The 17,807-nt window shown below is 47.6% G+C and overlaps 1 protein-coding gene across 2 annotated transcripts in view; it reads left to right on the top strand.

Annotated features, from left to right (window-relative positions):
* Window positions 1–17,807, top strand: part of wwc3 (WWC family member 3) — a 241,309-nt gene that overhangs the window by 124,712 nt on the left and 98,790 nt on the right. For both annotated transcript variants that reach the window (XM_038802573.1, XM_038802572.1), the window contains exons 3-4: window positions 8,235–8,438; window positions 10,905–10,981. In XM_038802573.1, the coding sequence (XP_038658501.1) occupies window positions 8,235–8,438; window positions 10,905–10,981 (281 nt within the window). The remainder of the gene's footprint in view (window positions 1–8,234; window positions 8,439–10,904; window positions 10,982–17,807) is intronic.

Here is a 17,807-nt window from a genome sequence, read left to right as displayed (position 1 = left end):
CCAGGCAACCCCCCTCCACACACACACACACAAACACCATGAGCAGCTTGTTGACTGTGTTGAAAAAAGGCCTTGGGGATATAGATCTGGTGGGATCTAAACAGGAAGAGGAACCTGGACAGTATGTTCCTGAGAAGGCTCCAAACTCTTCCATGCTGGCTTGATGATTTGAGATGTAGAGGAGCAGGTCATCTCGGTAGAGTGAAACTCTTTTGTTCTCTGACCCCGCTTTGGATACCTTTCCACCCCTTTGCCGTTCTGAGGGCGAAAGCCAGTGGCTCAATTGCCAGAGCAAACAGCAGCAGAGATAGCGGGCATCCCTGTTTTGTGCCTCTGGAAGCAAGTAGTATTTATAGCTGGTGGTGTTTGTCCATAACGCTCACCATGGGAGCGCTGTACAGTTGTTTCAGCCACGAGGTGAACCCAGGCCCAAACCCAAACCATTCCAGTACCTCTGAGGTACTTCCACTCAACTCTGTTGAAGGCCTTTTCTGCATCCAAGAAGATGATCACTTGTGGTGTTCTGTGCCCGAATGAAGTCATTATCACATTCGATGTTAGCTGCCTGCCCTTGACAAAGCTCATTTGGTCCTCCGCAACTATGTCTGGCATGCAGCTCTCCAGCCGTCTCGCCAGGGCCTTTGCCGTGTTCAGCCTCCATGGGGTGGTGGTGTGCCTGATCTCCAATCCCACATCCATGTAGTGTGGTCGGAGATTACGATTATGGAGTACTCTGCTTCTACTACCCCGGAAACACCGCTTTCCCCAGTACAAAGAATTCAATCCGAGTATATATCGAGTACTCGGGAGAAGGGGAATCCTTCTGCCCTGGGTGCATGAAACTCCATGGATCCACTGCCCCCATCCGTTCCATGAAAACATTCAATTACTTTGCCATGTTTGATTTTTTTTCCCCCGACTTGGGGTTTGATCTGTCTGTCCATGGGTCTTGTACGCAGTTAAAGTCTCCTCCCCCCGCCATGATGAGTCGGTGTGTGTCTATGTTGGGGATTTCCACCATGGTTTTGTTCATGAATTCGGCATCATCCCAGCTGGGTGCATACACATTTACAAGGACCTCCGGTGCCCCTTCCATGACACCACTAACCATGATGTACTGTCCCCCTTGTCCGTAGGTCCGTAACCATCCTCGGTCACAGTCCGCGCTGTAAATACTGCCCTCTTATTGAGCAGTATAGCCACCTCCCAGTTCTTGTCCCGTAGCATGAATGGTTAATCTGTCCCACCCAGCTCTTTCCTACCCATAATCGGTCCTTCTCCCTCAGGTGGGTCTCTGAGAGGGAGACTACATCGACTCTGAGACTATTCAGATGGGCGAAGACTTTGGATCCTTTCACTGGGCCGTTAAGTCCCCTAACGTTCCAGGTGACTATTCTGATTGGCGGGGTGGTGTTGGGGGGTGGTGGTGGTAGAAGAGAAGGGAGACAGAACAAACACATCCCCAGCAGGGGTCAACCAAACTTTTGTTTGTAAAATATTTTATTAAGGCATTTGTGATTTTATAACAGTAACAGTAAACCATATACAACCAATAATTGCTTATTGTCACAAGCAGATGACAATGAAGTTACTGTGAAAATCCCCTCGTCGCCACATTCTGGCGCCTGTTCAGGGAGGCCGGTACGGGAATTGAACCCGTGCTGCTGCCTTGTTCTGCATTACAAGCAGCTGTTTAGCCCACTGTGCTAAACAAGGGTTTTTTAACCATATACAAACAAGGGTCAACCAAACTGACCTTGTGACTGTGCCACTGCACTCCAGGGTTTCCCTTTGTCTAGGGGCCAACCAAGATGGCCACCATCATTGTGTACACCTTCTGTTTGGCGGCCCTCCAAAATGACTGCTTTTGGTGCCCTTGTTACCATTTGTCGTAGCCAGCCTTCATCTCCCCACCCCCAGCTGTCCCCCCTCTGTTTTCCCCTCCCTATTTTCTCCCCATTTAAGTTTTCTCTCCCCTACTGCTCTGCAATCTCCCCGTCGGGAGTTGTGCGTGGTTCTCCCCTCGCTCGCACTTCCCTTTGCTAGCTCACCCGCTAACGTGGTGGCCCCCCGGGATTCCTCTACATTATCAACCATTGCGTTTCTCCTTCCCCTGCGTCACCCTATTGCGATTTACAGCTCTCGCCCCCTAGTTTCTGAGATTCATCATCCAATTGAAGGCGAGGCAGATCAGTCCCGCACAGATAGTCACTCTTTATTTTAATCAATGAGAGATGAGGACTGGTTCACTGCTGGTGTTGTTGCCTTCCCACCCCGTGCATGTGCATGAATTCATCTGCTTCTGCTGGCCCAGTGAAGTAGTACTCCCTACCCTGGAATATCACTCAGAGTTTGGCAGGGTACAGCATCCTAAACTGCACATTGTTGTTGTATGGGTGGCATGGTAGCACAGTGTTAACACTGTTGCTTCACAGCATCAGGGTCCCAGGTTCGATTCCCGTTTGGATCGCTGTCTGTGCGGAGTCTCCCCGTGTCTGAGTGGTTTCCTCCGGATGCTCTGGTTTCCTCCCACAAGTCCTGAAAGACGTGCTGTGAGGTAAATTGGACATCCTGAATTCTCCCTCGTTGTACCCGAACAGGCACCGGAATGTGGCGACTAGGGGATTTTCACAGTAACTTCATTACAGTGTTAATGTAAGCCTACTTGTGACAATAATAAAGAGTATTATTATTAGAGGGCTGCCGTGACTGTGTCCCAGTGCTTGGCCATGTCTGCCCCAAAGTCCTGGTATACCCGGATTGAGTGTCCCTCCCATTTACAGGAATGTGTGTGTCTTGCCCAGTTGAAAATCTTTTCCCGGTCTTGGTACCGGTGTAGTTTTGCAGTGATGGCTTGCGGCTTCTCCCCTGCCTTGGGCTTTGTCCGGAGTGACCTGTGGGCTCTGTCTACTTCTGGGGGCTTGGGGAGTTTTCCCCTCTAGCCCAGCCTCTGTGCCATGTACTCCACAGGGTTCCTCCTTCGGTACCCTCCAGTAGGCCCACAATACGAAAGCTTTGGTGGCGCAATCGGTTCTCTTGGTCATCGACCTTCCGCTAAGCATACTTTGCGTCGCCACCATCCTTGCCATCTCCATCTCCAGTCAGGCGATCTGGTCACACTGGTTGTCCGTGGCCTTCTCCAGCTCTCTGATCGTCGGTTCTTGTGTCTCCAGCTTTTCTAGCACTGCTTGAAGGGGCCAGCGCATCCGCTGCTGCCACTTTCACCGTGCCATCATTTTGAGATTAATGGCATCTTTGGGCCCTTGGAGTTCATGTGCTAGGAAGTCCCTCCATTCATTTTTCAGAGGGGGATAGTCTGGCATATGGTCTGGTGGCTGACATTATTTGGGTGTGGCCGCATCCTCTTCACCCCATATGTCCGCCATTGCCTCACTTTTCCTCTCTAGACCTTTACTGCCTCTACTATCTTTCCGGCTCCCTGGCATGCCTTGTTCATTGTAGTGGTATTGGAGGAAGGTGGGGTTTTTTCCCCCCAGGGATTAGTAGTCGATTTTTGGACTAAAAGTGTACGTTTCCAGGAGGAGAGCCACCTCTCATGCATCCTCCCTGCACATTCCCATCACTGGAAGTCCCAGAAATGTGTCTTTTAAATAAGCAGGTAAATTATTTTCTATTTTAGAGTATCCCAATTCTTTTTTTTCCAAATAAGGGGCAATTTAGCGTGTCCAATTCACCTACCCTGCACATGTGTAAACTCCACACGGACAGTGACCAGGGACTGGGATTGAATCCGGGTCCTCGGCCCCGTGAGGCAGCAGTGCTAACCACCATGCCGCGAATTTTCTATTTTGTTGATTCGGATTTCTCTATATGGGCAATATCTTCACTCTTATGCCCAAATTTGATTTGGTTACTGCAGATCTCCAACTAAAGAGTCAAGGATTGAATGGAAAGTGTTGTGATGGAGTGGCTTGTTTCAGCCAATAGAAGGCACTTGTCATGTACTTTCCTTACAGGTTCTGGAGGCTGATATTGAATGATGTGGGAAGACATCCTTGGTTATTGCTCGGGCTTTGAGTGGAAAATCCTTGTTCAACATAAACCATTTTCTTTTATTCATTGATATATGTGGGTATGCAAGCATGGGTGGCACTTGTTGCCCCATCCATAGTGTTCAGTGGATGGTTAACTAAGTGGATTAAGAGTTAACCACAGTGGTGTGGGAGTGGAAGGATGCCAGGTTTCCTTCCCTAAAGGACATTTGTGAACCAGTTGGGTTTTTAACGACAATAGAATAGCTTCTTGTTCCTTTTCTGATGCCAGCATTCCATTTCGCGACTTTTGAAAGAGCATTGAAATTCTCAAACTGCTATGGTAGGATTTTGTCCTCACTTGTTCAGCCAACTGAAGAACTTCATGACATTTGTTCCAAATTCATCCCTTTGTTTAAATCTTCTTCATTTCATTTCTGTCTTTGTGTTCAGATATTGGGAACATGAGAATGTAGGAACAAGATTAGGTTCTTTCTGCACTTCAATCCTGTTCTCCCATTCAATTGGACCATGACTAATGTGAAAGTGAAAAGTGAAAATGAAAATTGCTTACTCTCATGAGTAGGCTTCAAATGAAGTTACTGTGAAAAGCCCCTAGCCACCACATTCTGGCGCCTGTTCGGGGAGGCTATCTGCCCTCCTTGGTTGACACCCTTGCCTAACAAAATTTTATCCATCTCAATTTTGAAATTTTCAACCAACCCCCAACATGAGCAGCTTTTTTGAGGGAGAGAGTTTCAGATTTCCACTGTGCTTTGCGTGAAGGACTGCTTCCTGACACTGGATTCCTTTGTTCTGGACTCTCACGCCAGAGGAGATAGTTTCTCTCTATCTACAATTATCAAATCTTTTAATCATCCTAAATACCTGAATTCGATCATTCCTGAATCTTCTGTATTTACTGCAGTCAGATCAGGCACTGTGTAATATTATTCCTCCCCTCCATTCACTTCAATCAGGAAGCATGATACAGCACTAAAGGAGACCATTCCGCCCAATCTGCTCATGCTAACTCTTTGATAGAGCTATCCAACTAGTTACGATCCCCACCTCTGCTCTTTACCTGAGCTGGACATTTTTTAAGTTAGAAGGTGATTTCATGACTGGGAACTCATAGAAGAATAAAACCCTCCCCTTCCATCCCCAGTACGTTTTGCCTGCCATTACCAGGCAAAAGAAAAGTTGCCTTCTGCATCAGCAAATCAAGTTTGAACAAATTGTGGCTCTAAACTTGAGGTCCAACAAGAATGTCAATGGTATGCCATTGCACTGTGCTTTGTTAAACACGCTGAGAATAGAGCTGACTAGGCTTTCTGATGTGAAAGTACAAGCAGGCAGGCTTCAAGGTTCAGTGTGGACTGTAATGATAGCACATGACGAAAATGTCTTGTACAAGCTCCATATAATCCCCTTGAGAAGGATATCCTCGTGCCACAAACGTAACTTTTATACTTTGTAAAGGATTGCGGTCTTGTGATTAATGTCCGTCGTTAAATAAGATGAGGGACAAAACATCGTTGGGGTGAAGAACATTTTAATACTATTTCTGAGTCTGGTCTATCTATGTACTGGAACCGATCAGTTGGTTTTTCTCCACTTCTGATGTTTGCTAATTGTGCTGAACAAAACACGTAGGGCGCGATTCTCCAAAATGGAGACTAAGTATTTTCGCCGTCGTGAATGCTGTCACGTTTCACGACGGCGCAAAATGGGCGCGGGCAGTACAGATTCTGGCCCCCACAGCCTTACATCCTGGCGCGGACTGGGTGCGGTGCCAACCCGTGCATGCGCAGTGGCGAAGCGCCAACCGATGCATGCACGATAGACTCGGGGAACGCTCCGGCCCCTACGCAACATCGCACGGGGGTTCTGGGGCTAGAAGCGGAACAGAGTAGGCCCGGTGTGGGGAGAGGCTTGCCCGCCGATTGGTGAGCCCCGATCTCGGGCCAGACCCCATCGGAGGCCCTCCCGATGAAAGAGCACTTTTCCCTGTCCCACAGGCCGCCCTCCGACCCTTCGTGCAGAGTTCCCGCCGGCAGTGACCAGGGGGGAACAGCACCGGCGGGACTCTGCGTTTCCGTGCGGCCGCTCGGCCCATCCGGGCCGGAGAATCGGCGACCGGCGCTGCGCCAAACGGATCAGCACAAATGGCGCCGATTCTCCAACCCTCGGCTGGGGGAATCGCGCCCTTACTACCCGGCAAAGATTCACAAGTCAGCGCAATTGGTAGTTTCTCACAGACCTATGACATATCCTTGAACATAGTGACGGAGAACCTTAAGTTTAGACGTGAACTTGCCTCGAGTAACTCTCTTTCCCTCTCCACCCGACCAAAAGCACAGTGAACCTTGCTGGGCAGTTGAGCGTCCTGGGCTTAAATTGTGACTTTCTTTCACCATCCTCCATACTTCGTCTTCCCGACTAACTTGCCACATTTCAGGGCTGACGTAACAAAATGTAACACACATGGATAGAGATGCAAGCTTAGAATTCCCAGACTACCAACTGTGCTGAAATGAATCCATTTAACTAATGGAATCCAATGTATGTGGATTGTAGCAAGGAATTCACAATAGGTCTGAACTGGTGTTCATGCTTGGCATGAGCCTCTTATCTGAACCTTTCTTTTGTGTTCTTATTTAGCTTTTCCTTAAAAGTATTTATTCTCTTCGCCACAACCTCTCTATACTGTGAGTTCCATTTCCACCACCCACCAGCCATGTAACCCGCCCCCCCACCTAAGAGGTCTTGAGTAATTTGTACACCAATAGAATTTTGAAGAGACAGAAAATGCTGGATAAACTCAGCAGGTCTGGCAGCATCTCTGGAGAGAGAAACAGAATTTTGAGTCCAAATGACCCTTGTACAGAACTTCTATTAGATATTTTAATCCTCGTCTGAGCTGAAAGCAAAACCTCATTATTTCTCTCTGTGACTGCTACCTTGAAAATGGCACAGCAGGCCACAGTGCCCGAGTTTCTTGCATTCTTTTCTTTAACTGCTCTATGTCTGACTCTGCTATGTGCACAAACTAAGCCTCAACCTGGCACCCATCCTTGCCCCAAGTCTTGTTACTGTCAGGTATCAATCCTTCATTGAAAGTGAAAGGTACCGTTACAGGTACCTTTACAGAGGGAAGTAGACTTTGGAAAATAGGAGACAGGTTTAGATAAAGGATCTGGATCGGCGCAGGCTGGGAGGGCCGAAGGGCCTGTTCCTGTGCTGTAATTTTCTTTGTTCTTTGTTAAGTGATTGCGATCAACTTTTGGCTATTTTTGAGTTTGTTGCAAGAACAAATGAACAAGATCCTCGGGCTCCATTTATTGTCCTGATCTAGCACAGACACTAGATCTGGCAGCATCAAGATGTGGGACAGAAATTGCACAAGAGAATAATTCAAGTCTGGAGCAATTATATTGGCAAACGTGGTGTGGTGTATATCTATTTTTTGTTGGGGAGACAACGAGTTAAATAGTCAACTGGCAGGAGAATGGTTAGATTATAGGCTGACCTCAGAGAAAATTACCTTCCTTAAATATATTTAATCTATAATTTTATACAACTGAAATACAATTGGTTATGTCTAGTTTTACATATGCTGTTGGAAGTATTGTAAGATTAACAATTGTTGATGCTCATTCTAGTTATGGTATTATGAGGACGAGGAGCGTGCTTGTCTGATTTATTGACCTGTAACTGGATTCTTTTCTAATGAATGTTTGGGGTGTAGGTGCCACTGGCAAGACTGGTATTTATTGCCCATCCCTAATTGCCCTCCAGAAAGTGGTGAACTGTTGCAGTTTGTGTGGTGATGGTACTCCCACAGTGCTGTTATGCAGGGAGTTCCAGCTTTTGGACCCAGTGATGATGAAGGAATGAGCAATGATTAGTTTGTGCACAGGACTGGAGTGTACAAGGAAGCTAGATTTATTAATGTATGCAGGCCAATTTCTTTAAACATTTATCCATCGGCAACAACATTGAGTCGTATGTGTGCTATTTAAAGCCCATCATCTGTGAAATATGTGAGATGACTAAAAGTAGACAATCTTAAATGATCAATGCTTCCCTTTGTAAATGACTTGCTACTGACTAATCAATTATTGACAGGATTGTGTGGTGAAACACAGCCCTGAACGAGGGGGAGCAAATATCACAATGATGAGTTGTTACTGTAAATGTAACATGATTCCTGTACTGACAAATTTCTCATTAACGTAGAGGTCACCCAGATCGAGGACCCCAGGGCGCAATGGCGACGGGAGCAGGAGCGCATGCTGAAGGAATATTTGGTGGTGGCCCAGGAGGCTCTTAATGCCAAGAAAGAGATCTACTTGGTGAAAAAGCAACGTTTGGAGCTTGCTCAGGAGGAGTATCAGCAGCTACATGAGCTGTGCGAGAATGACAGCATCTCTTATGTCAGCTGTAAGTACCTGTGATAAATTTCTTCAGACCCGAGCAGGTGGTCAGTGGGAACCTGCAGCTAATACTGACATTTTGTTTTTGCAGCAATTCAAATCGATTTCACATGTGACCAAAGTCCAAAGCAGATACAATTTTTTCAAACTTTAAGACAGTAATATGGTTTACACGTGAATTCAAAACAACTCATACTTTGGAGTTTGAACTTTAATTAATGGACTGCTGTTTGGAAAATAGGTATACTCCCTCTTTTTTTTATCCCCCCACCCTCTCAAGTGCTGAGTCTTATCTGTTGCCATTCCTTAACTTGTTATTTTACTCTGGGGAGCTGCTGGGAATTGGAATTACTCATCCCAGTTGCAACTAGCAGTTGGCTGGAATGTTGAGGTCTGGTGTACATAGACAGAAATATGACTCAAGTTGAGCAAGTTCAGATTAACATTAAAAAGGTAACAATGTTGAAATTGTGATGCCAACAACGCGTGGCCCTTTGTTTCACAAAGTGTTTTCCATCCTGTAACCCATTGGCGCACTGCACTTGCTAAAGTCAATACTGAGGCTGCTCTACACACCCGGCTGGTGGAAGTCCTTTTCTGATCACTTAATTCACCAGGAATGTAGAGGTATTCGGCATGCAACACGAGCACAGCACAGTGGCTTTGCCTTAAAATTTCTCTCTCTTTCCCTTTTCTGCTAAATAGCTGGCTTTTAAAGCAGAAGAAGGCAGGCCAGCAGCACGGTTCAATTCCCGTACCAGCCTCCTCGAACAGGCGCTGGAATGTGGCGTCTAGGGGCTTTTCACAGTAACTTCATTTGAAGCCTACTTGTGACAATAAGCGATTTTCATTTCATTTCTCATTTCTTCGCTCTCTTTTCTCTCTGGCTTCAGAAAGAAACCAACTTGGACTTATTGCTCTAGTTTTGCCACAGCAGCTGAAAAATGTTTGTTTTGAAGGTGCATCATGTAGCACCATCTCCGTGTCTCCTCATATGTAAGATGTCTATTTCCTCCCCGCCTCGCCATGCCCTCCAATACCACACAGAGTGCTCTGGCAATGAGTCAGAAGTAGATGGCAGCGAACATGCAAACAATACTGGACATAAAAAGGCCACGCTATGCAGCCTGTCCTGCATACAGCACAACAATACTTTGTGCAGCACAATACAGACTCCCCACCCCACCCAGTACTATCGAATTACCTGGGAGAAACAAAGCATCCAGGCCAGTGTGTGTGTGGGGGGGGGGGGGGGGGGTTTGCAGTAGGAAACCTGACAGATTCCTCTCTGATCCTCTTAGGTGAGCAAAACTATTCCAATACACCACCATGGTCCTGATTTAATATCATGCAGTAATAACTTAGCCTCCAGCCAGAATCCACTCTTTTTTTTAATAAACAATTTTATTGAGGTAGTTTTTGGCTTTGTAAACAGTTACAGACATCAACAGAAAGAAAGCGAAAAAGGCAAAAATGTGCAAACATCCACGTACATTCAATACCCAGCCAGAATCCACTCTTGATGGTTGGAAGGAATCGGCAAATTGACAGGCATCACACGAGCCAGCAGCCGCAGCTCCACTATTCTCTTGGAAAGGAGCCACCGTGTCCTGAAATTCTACTTATTGTGACTTTTACCTTGCTTTGAGATTGTGACCACCACCCTGCCTTCTCTGACCTGAAACGCAATCTAATCTTCCCATCGTTTTATAACACAGGCTTTTCTTTCCAAACCATTTTCTTTCAGGTGGTTCATTCCTGTTTTACTCCTGCTAAAATGGATCTATTTTGTTGATGCTGTTATGTGCAACTGACTGGTTTGTAGACTTTTGTAGTTAGCTGCCCAGGAATATAGAAAGTAGTCATTTGGTCATACAGAATTTAGTGTTACTGAAATAAAGAAACATGTCAAAGCTTTTTGTCTTGCACTCATCACGCCACTTTCCCTCATATTGATATTCTTGCAAAGTGTCCTGAGGAGTGCAAGATGCAAAACTTTGCCATGTCTCTTTTTTTCAGCAATACTCGAATAAAGAAAGCCAAGGTGCTCCTGGGCATTTTACCAGTGCCAGTTGTGGGACAATAGCCAATGCTTATCTGCCTGCTGTTCTGAAATGTCCTTCTTACTTGCTTTGAGGAAGCCCTTGACCTCATTTAACATTCTTTCTTAACTTGCATGAGAATCCGTGCACTAAAATGCTGTACTGCCTTTACCGCTGGCATGTAACCGGAACTGAACTGGTGAAATGCTATTTCTAATTCATTTTGGGGATTTGGGCATCACTAGCATGGCTGCCATTTGTCATGCTGAGAGGCTGATGGGGGAACTGCCTTCTTGAAAGTTCTGGAAACCTTTGTAGGCGGCTTTCCTTCCCCACCCCCACCCGCCATTGCTGCTTTGATTATTTAGCTTTTTCTGGAGCTGGAAACTTTTCTGTTAACTGTTTGATATTCCTGATTTTTGTTTTTACAGCATATTCGGGTTCATCCTCCAATACAAAGTACGATCCTGACCAGATTAAAGCTGAAATCGCAAGCCGAAGAGAGGGGGTAAGTGAAGTTCTGAATCTGACTGTGGGCTGTCGCAGAAAACTGACCTGGATTAGGCTTGAGCAAGCTGACCTCTTGGGCTGGATTGTTGAAGTTTTATCATTGTATATAATTTTCAAAGCAATATGTTGAGTAAATACTGCAAAGAGTCAGGCTGGAATCTCACTTCCTGTTTCACAATATTTCAAGAGTTGAGAAGAATTACAAGTCGCTGAAGTGACATTTTTCTAGCATAGGCGTTACTGGGACTTGCAACCAAAGAAATTAGTCCAGAATAACGAGTGGAAATAATAGCAATAAATCAAAACTGAGCTGGGTTTGTAAAGCAAAAGCAAAATGCTGGAGATGTTGGAAATCTGAAATAAAAGAAACAAAATGTGGAAAGGCTCAGTAAGTCAGGCAGCAACTGTGAAGAGAGAAAAAAAGTTAACATTTCAGGTTGATGACCCTTCATCAGAACTTGATGATGACAGAGATGGAGAACCTTTCAGCACAAACAGGGGTTGGGAAAAGGGAGAGTGAAAGGTAAAGCAAAAGGGAAGATGTCTGATCGAGTGGAAGACAGAAATGACTAAATGGGGAAAAGGGAAGTGGCAGCAAAGTGGCCTAGTGGTTATCACTCCTGCCTCACGATGCTGACGAACCAGATTCGATCTCGTCCCCGGGTCACTGTCCGTGTGGATTTTGCACATTCTCCCCGTGTTTGCGTGCGTCTCACTCCCATAACACAAAAGATGTGCAGGTTGGTGGATTGGCCACGCTAAATTGCCCCTTAATTGGGGAAAAAAAAATTGGGGACTCAAAATTATTTTTTTTTAAATGGCAAAAGGGACAAAGGCACATGGTAGTAGTGGAGGTGGTAATGGGGCAAGCAGGGGAACAGAAGATGGGTTTGTAAAAGGCAGCCCGCTTCACTTTCTTTAAAAAATAAATAAATTTAGAGTACCCAATTATTGTTTTTTCCAATTAAGGGGCAAATTCAGGGTAGGCAATCCACCTGTCCTGCACATCTTTTTGGGTTGTGAGGGCGAGACCCATGCAGACGCGGGGGAAATGTGTAACCTCCACTTGGACAGTGACCCGGGGCTGGGATCGAACCCGAGTCCTTGGCGTCGTGATGCAGCAGTGCTGACCACTGTGCCGTCCGGCCCGCTTCTAATATGTTTGTTTGGTACCTTTCCATGAGGTGGACAAGAGTGATGATATTAGGTTTCTTTTCTTGAATTTTTTAAGGACGTTCTTTGCAAATCATTAGTACTGAAATGAGAGGTTATAGAATTGAGGCAGAAGTTTCATTACTAAATAGTAACTCATGTTAATTCTATCTGAACTAGTGAGCAATGGATTGTGACAGATTTAAAACTGAGCTTTTTTCTTTCCCATGGCATTAATTACCTAGATGAGACTATTTGTAAGAAAGGTGTGGATGATAAACAAATATGTGTCGACCTGGAGTGATTGAATTCCAAAGAACCAGGAGTTCCGTTCTGGGCACCGCAGGTTAGAGGTCACGGTGAGCATGCCACGAATGAGGGAACTCCCATTAAGTGGAGACATGAGGGAAGTTGGGGCATGAGAAACAGAAAATACGGGAAAGACTCAGCAAGTCTGGCAGATTCTGTAGAGAGAAAAATTGAATTAATGGGTGGGATTTAACTAAATGGGAACCGGAACTCATTGTGAGTGAGTTTAGTTGTGTGTTTCCTGGCACTCACAACGCTGAGAAACACAATGCTATAAAACGCCACTGCATTAGATAGGGGGCCTCAGCTGGGAACGCACAGAGCCCCATTTTATGCACTAAGGAGGTCCACTCGCCGGGACTCCTGAATGTGGCGGAAATGGCGTCCCGATCTCTGGAGTCCCAATGTGATCCCTGACCCCCCCCCCCCCCCCCCCCCCCCCCCCCCCACCCCACCCAAGCACCAATGCACTATGGGTGTGATCCCGGCCTGATCACTACCGCGCAAAAAATGCCAGCATGGCATCTTGACAGTGCCAGTACCTAGTTGGCACTGCCTGGGTGCCCGGTCGGTGGTGCCCGAGTGGCACCCTGTCCAGAGGGTATGCACTTGGGGGCCTCTAATCCTATGGGAATCCCCACGAGTGCCTTTCCATCTAGTCTCTGTTTGAACGCCGTTTGCCCGAAGTCTCCGAGGCAAAGGGGGTAGATCCCAATGCCTCGGGTATCCGGGAATCTGCACAGTAAAGTGAGACTAGTTGTCTCGCTTTAATATGCAGCTTTACCTAAAAGTGAATCTGCCCACAATGGGCGGCATTCACATCGCAACGTCTCGCGAGATTACGTTAGATCTCACGAGGCGTTGCGAGCCAAGAGATTCCGGGATCTCCCAGCTTCTATCGACCACGCTGTGCCGTGGCGCACTACTTTTCGGGTGCAGCGGGCCGTTTGATCGCGGCCAATGTTTCGAGTCCCTATGGATCTTCAAAGGGAAGTTGGTATTGCTGTCCTTGGAGTAGAGATGTTAAGAGGGAATTTCATACAGACGATCGGAAATATGAAAGGTCTTGATAGGGTGGAGATGGAGAAAGAACCCCCACCCGCAGGGTGGATAGTAACCAAGGGACAGTTTTTTAAAAAGTCATGAAAGAATCAATGGTGTGATGAGGATGGTTATGATGATCTGGAATCCATAGCTCGAAAGGATTGTGGAAGCAGATTTATCCGGAACTTTTGAAAGGGAATTGGACAAATACTTGAGGAAGAATTTGCAGAACTAAAGAAAACTATGGGCTATATAAGATAGTTCATTTAAAGACCCAACACCAGTATGGTGGGCCAAATGGCTTTGTTCTGCACGCCCTGAATTCAAAGAAATAAAATGTACCATAGAAGAGAACGGGGTGAAAGATTTAACAAAATGCTGAAACGTTCATGGTGCAGACTAATTCCAAATATAACCTTGTTGCATTATGAAATGAGGCTTCAGGGGTTGGTCCAGGAGATTTGGGGGTCACCGTGGAATTGATTCGCTAAGGAACTGAAAGCAGAGGTTGAAGTGAAGAATTATTTTTCAAACGTGTGGGAATTATATGATGGTTTTTCTCAGGGAGTATTTTGGGATCAGTGCACTTTTTGATATTTCTATTGATCAGATTTCAATACGTCATAGAATTTACAGTGCAGAAGGAGGCCCATTCAGCCCATCGAGTCTGCACCGGACCTTGGAAAGAGCACCCACCCAAGCCCCAGGCCTCCACCCTATCCCTGTAACCAGTAACCCCACCTAACCTTTTTGGACAGTAAGGGTAATTTAGAATGGCCAATCCACCTAACCCTCACATCTTTGGACTGTGGAAGGACACCGGAGCACCCGGAGGAAACGCATGCAGACACGGGGAGAATGTGCAGACTCCACACAGACAGTGACCCAGCGGGGAATCGAACCAGGGACCCTGGACAATTTCAAAGTTTGAAGATGACACAAAACTAGGAATGTTATAGAATCATCATAGAATTTACAGTGCCGAAGGAGGCCATTTGGTCCAACGAGTGGGTACTGGCCCTTGGAAAGAGCACCCCATTTTAGCCGACATCCAACCTAACCCCATAACCCAGAAACCCCACCTAATCCTTTTGGACACTAAGGGCAATTTGGCATGGCCAATCCACCTAACCTGCACATTTTTGGACTGTGGGAGGAATCCGGAGCACCCGGAGAAAACCCACGCAGACACGGGGAGAACATGCAGACTCCACACGGACAGTGCCCCACGCCGGGAATCGAACCTGGGACCCTGGAGCTGTGAAGCAACTGTGCTAACCACTGTGCTACCGTGCTGCCCATAATCCATGATAAGGATAATAACAGCCTTGAAGAGGATGCGGATAGGTTGCTGAAACAACCATTTCAAGTGGCTGATGAAATTCAGTGCACTGAAAGGCCCTCCTTCTGTCTTGTCATTCTATAAATCTACCAATCCCATGCCTCCAGTGATGGGATTTCTGAGATTGGCACTGAGGGAATAAAAATTCTCATTTTCGCAATCCAAGGTTGCATGAAAAGGAATCATTTTGCCAAACTTTAACGGCAATATTCGACACAGCAGCTCAAGTTTAAGCTAGCACTATTCCAAATTCAGTGCTCCAGCTCGAGCAACTTGTCTCGAATTGGTTGGCTAATTAATATATTCTAAGATACTGGGCTGGATTCTGGTCGCCGATGCCGAAATTGCGTTCGGTGACGGGCCGGAGAATCCACATTCCCGACAGAATCGGGGGGTGGTGCTGCTTTGCGAAGCTTCGCCCCCTCCAAAGCGGCGTACTCTGAGTACGCGCGCCTCATATCCAATGGCCTGAGGCCCGCTCCCCCCCCCCCCTATGCTTCACCCCCAACTGGCTGCGTTCCCGACGGCGTGGGTCGCATGTGGTCTCACCTGTTGGGAACTCAGCGTAGCGGCTGCGGACTCAGTCCAGCACCGCCACAGTCAGAGGAGGGCCGCCTCCTTGCGCATGTGCGGCCACGGACAGGGCAATTCTCCAGACCGTATCAGCAGCTAGAGCCAGGTGCTCTTGACAGCCTTCCTGCTAGCCCTCAGCAAAACGGGGAATCGGTGGCCATTTTGCAGCAGGTTTCCTGCCCGTTCCCACGCCGCCCCGGGGACATAGTCTCCAAATTGGAGAATCCAGCCCACTGTCTCTGAATTATACTCAGACAGATGTGAAGTATTCTTATGGCGAGGAACATCTGTAATTGCTTGTAATATATAATTGCAGAGGGAATCATGTGCCTTTTTATTCCAAATCCAATCATATTGGCCGAAGCCCCCGGAAGCTATAAATCTTATGGGACATTTTCACTGCCTGTTGTTCAAGTTGCCAGCTGAGTTATGATTCTGGCTTGACTTTTCTGGATTCTTATTGTAATTTTTGCTTCCGTTACAATCACTGACACATTGGTGGGAATTTAACGGAAAAATTTCTAAGTTAATTTGTGGCGGGTTTATCAGGGAGTTTCCCGTCGGCTCTGCTGGCGTGTTCCCCAACGCTATTCAATGACGCTTAGTCACTTTTTTGGGTCCTGGGGAGGTTCTCACCAGTTTAACACACACTTAGGGCGTGATTCTCCAGGCTTGTGCTCTCGCTGAAGCGAAACAAGGCCGGTGAATAGAGGGAGAGGCCACAAACAAGAACCACGCCAGACAGCTTGCAACGAAATCAGCCTACTTCCGTCGGTGAAATCGGGACCTCGCCGTAGCGTGGCGAGGAACCAATTATCACCACTTAAACCTTTATTTCCATACAATTAACGAGAGCCACCCCTTATCCAACAGCCTCCTGTCATTCAGCGGCCTCCCCAGCAAGTGGTCACGCTGATACCAATTAGTACTCCTTTTGAAAAACGTGAACCTGGCGGGAGGGCTTCAATAGGGAGCTGAGGAGGGGAGTAGCCATCTTTGCTAACAGGCAAAGAGCCCGGGGACATTGGATTTGCTGCCCCAGTGCTCGGTGGGGGAACCCTGACTAGGGGATCCTCCGCAGCGATGTCTGCTGTGGGGGTGGGGGGGTTGCATCCGGCGGGCAACCACACATGGCACCACCATGCCAACCCCTGGATCGTGTGTTCCTGATTCCTGGGGCAACCCTTGCCCCTGCCTGTATGCCCCACTGACCACCCATAACCCCAATGACTGCTGAGGCCTCTGGCCATGCGGCTGAAGGCTATTGCTAATAGGGAATTGGCAATTGTGGCTAAGTGAGCATTTCACACAACCCAAGTGGATCCCCGTTGGTGGGCGGGCCAAGTAACATGTGAGAGTCATTGCCAGTAACCCAATCACCCCATGATGCCTGGACACTGTGCCTGAACACTGCGGGAGGCAACACCACACATGCAGCAGCCAACATCCGAACACCCAGGGTATGTCTAGGTGTGTCCCATGGGCATTGTCGCCCCCACACACATGGGCACTACCCCAAATCCCCCTTACAGACTCCCTCCTCCAGGACTGCCACCCCTCACCCTCTCAACCTCCCAGAGGGCCCAACTTAATCTGCCCTGCACCTCCACCCTCCTTTCATGGGCATGGCCCCTTTCGGCCTCTGACCCTTGGCGGTCCCATCCTGGCACCAGGGCACACTTTCATTGTCAACCTGGCACCCTGGAGGTGCTCCTGTCAGCTTGGCAGTGCCACCCAGGTACCTTGGCAGTGTCAGGGCTGCAGGGTTCCACGGGGAGGACCAGGGGGTCACCCTGCACTATTCCTGATCACCCAGGGGCCTCCGATGGCCTGGGAGACCACCACGTTTGTGTGGACCACTGCTGAATATCGTCTGGCTGCGGTCTCACTGGGGAGGCTGGTAGATCGGACGTCGGTAGATCCCGCGTACGCTCGCCTAAGTAGGTTTAAACCCTACTTAGATGTGCCCCATTTGGTTATGCCCCTTTTGGGCGGAATTCCGATTCCGACACCTCACACAACTTGAGTATATCCCGCGAGGCAAAAAGGCTGCCGAGAAGTCTGCGAGAAGAGTTTCCCGGGATCTATCGACCGCGTTGCTCTCTCACTCGAGTGCAGCGCAGCTGGTCGATCATACCCATTATTCTTTTAATTAAAACACAGGCAGGGTCCCAGGTTCGATTCCCGGCTCGGGTCACTGTCTGTGCAGACTCTGCACGTTCTCCCCGTGTCTGCGTGGGTTTCCTCCGGGTGCTCCGGTTTCCTCCCACAGTCCAAAGATGTGCAGGTTAGGTGGATTGGCCATGCTAAATTGCCCTTAGTGTCCAAAAAAGGTTAGCTGGGGTTTCTGGGTTAGGTTGGAAGTGGGGTGCTCTTTCCAAGGGCCGGTGTTGACTCGATGGAT

The sequence above is a fragment of the Scyliorhinus canicula genome, chromosome 7, assembly GCF_902713615.1.
Source record: "Scyliorhinus canicula chromosome 7, sScyCan1.1, whole genome shotgun sequence".
NCBI classification, from domain to species: domain Eukaryota; kingdom Metazoa; phylum Chordata; class Chondrichthyes; order Carcharhiniformes; family Scyliorhinidae; genus Scyliorhinus; species Scyliorhinus canicula.
This window is presented reverse-complemented; position numbering and strand designations above follow the sequence as displayed.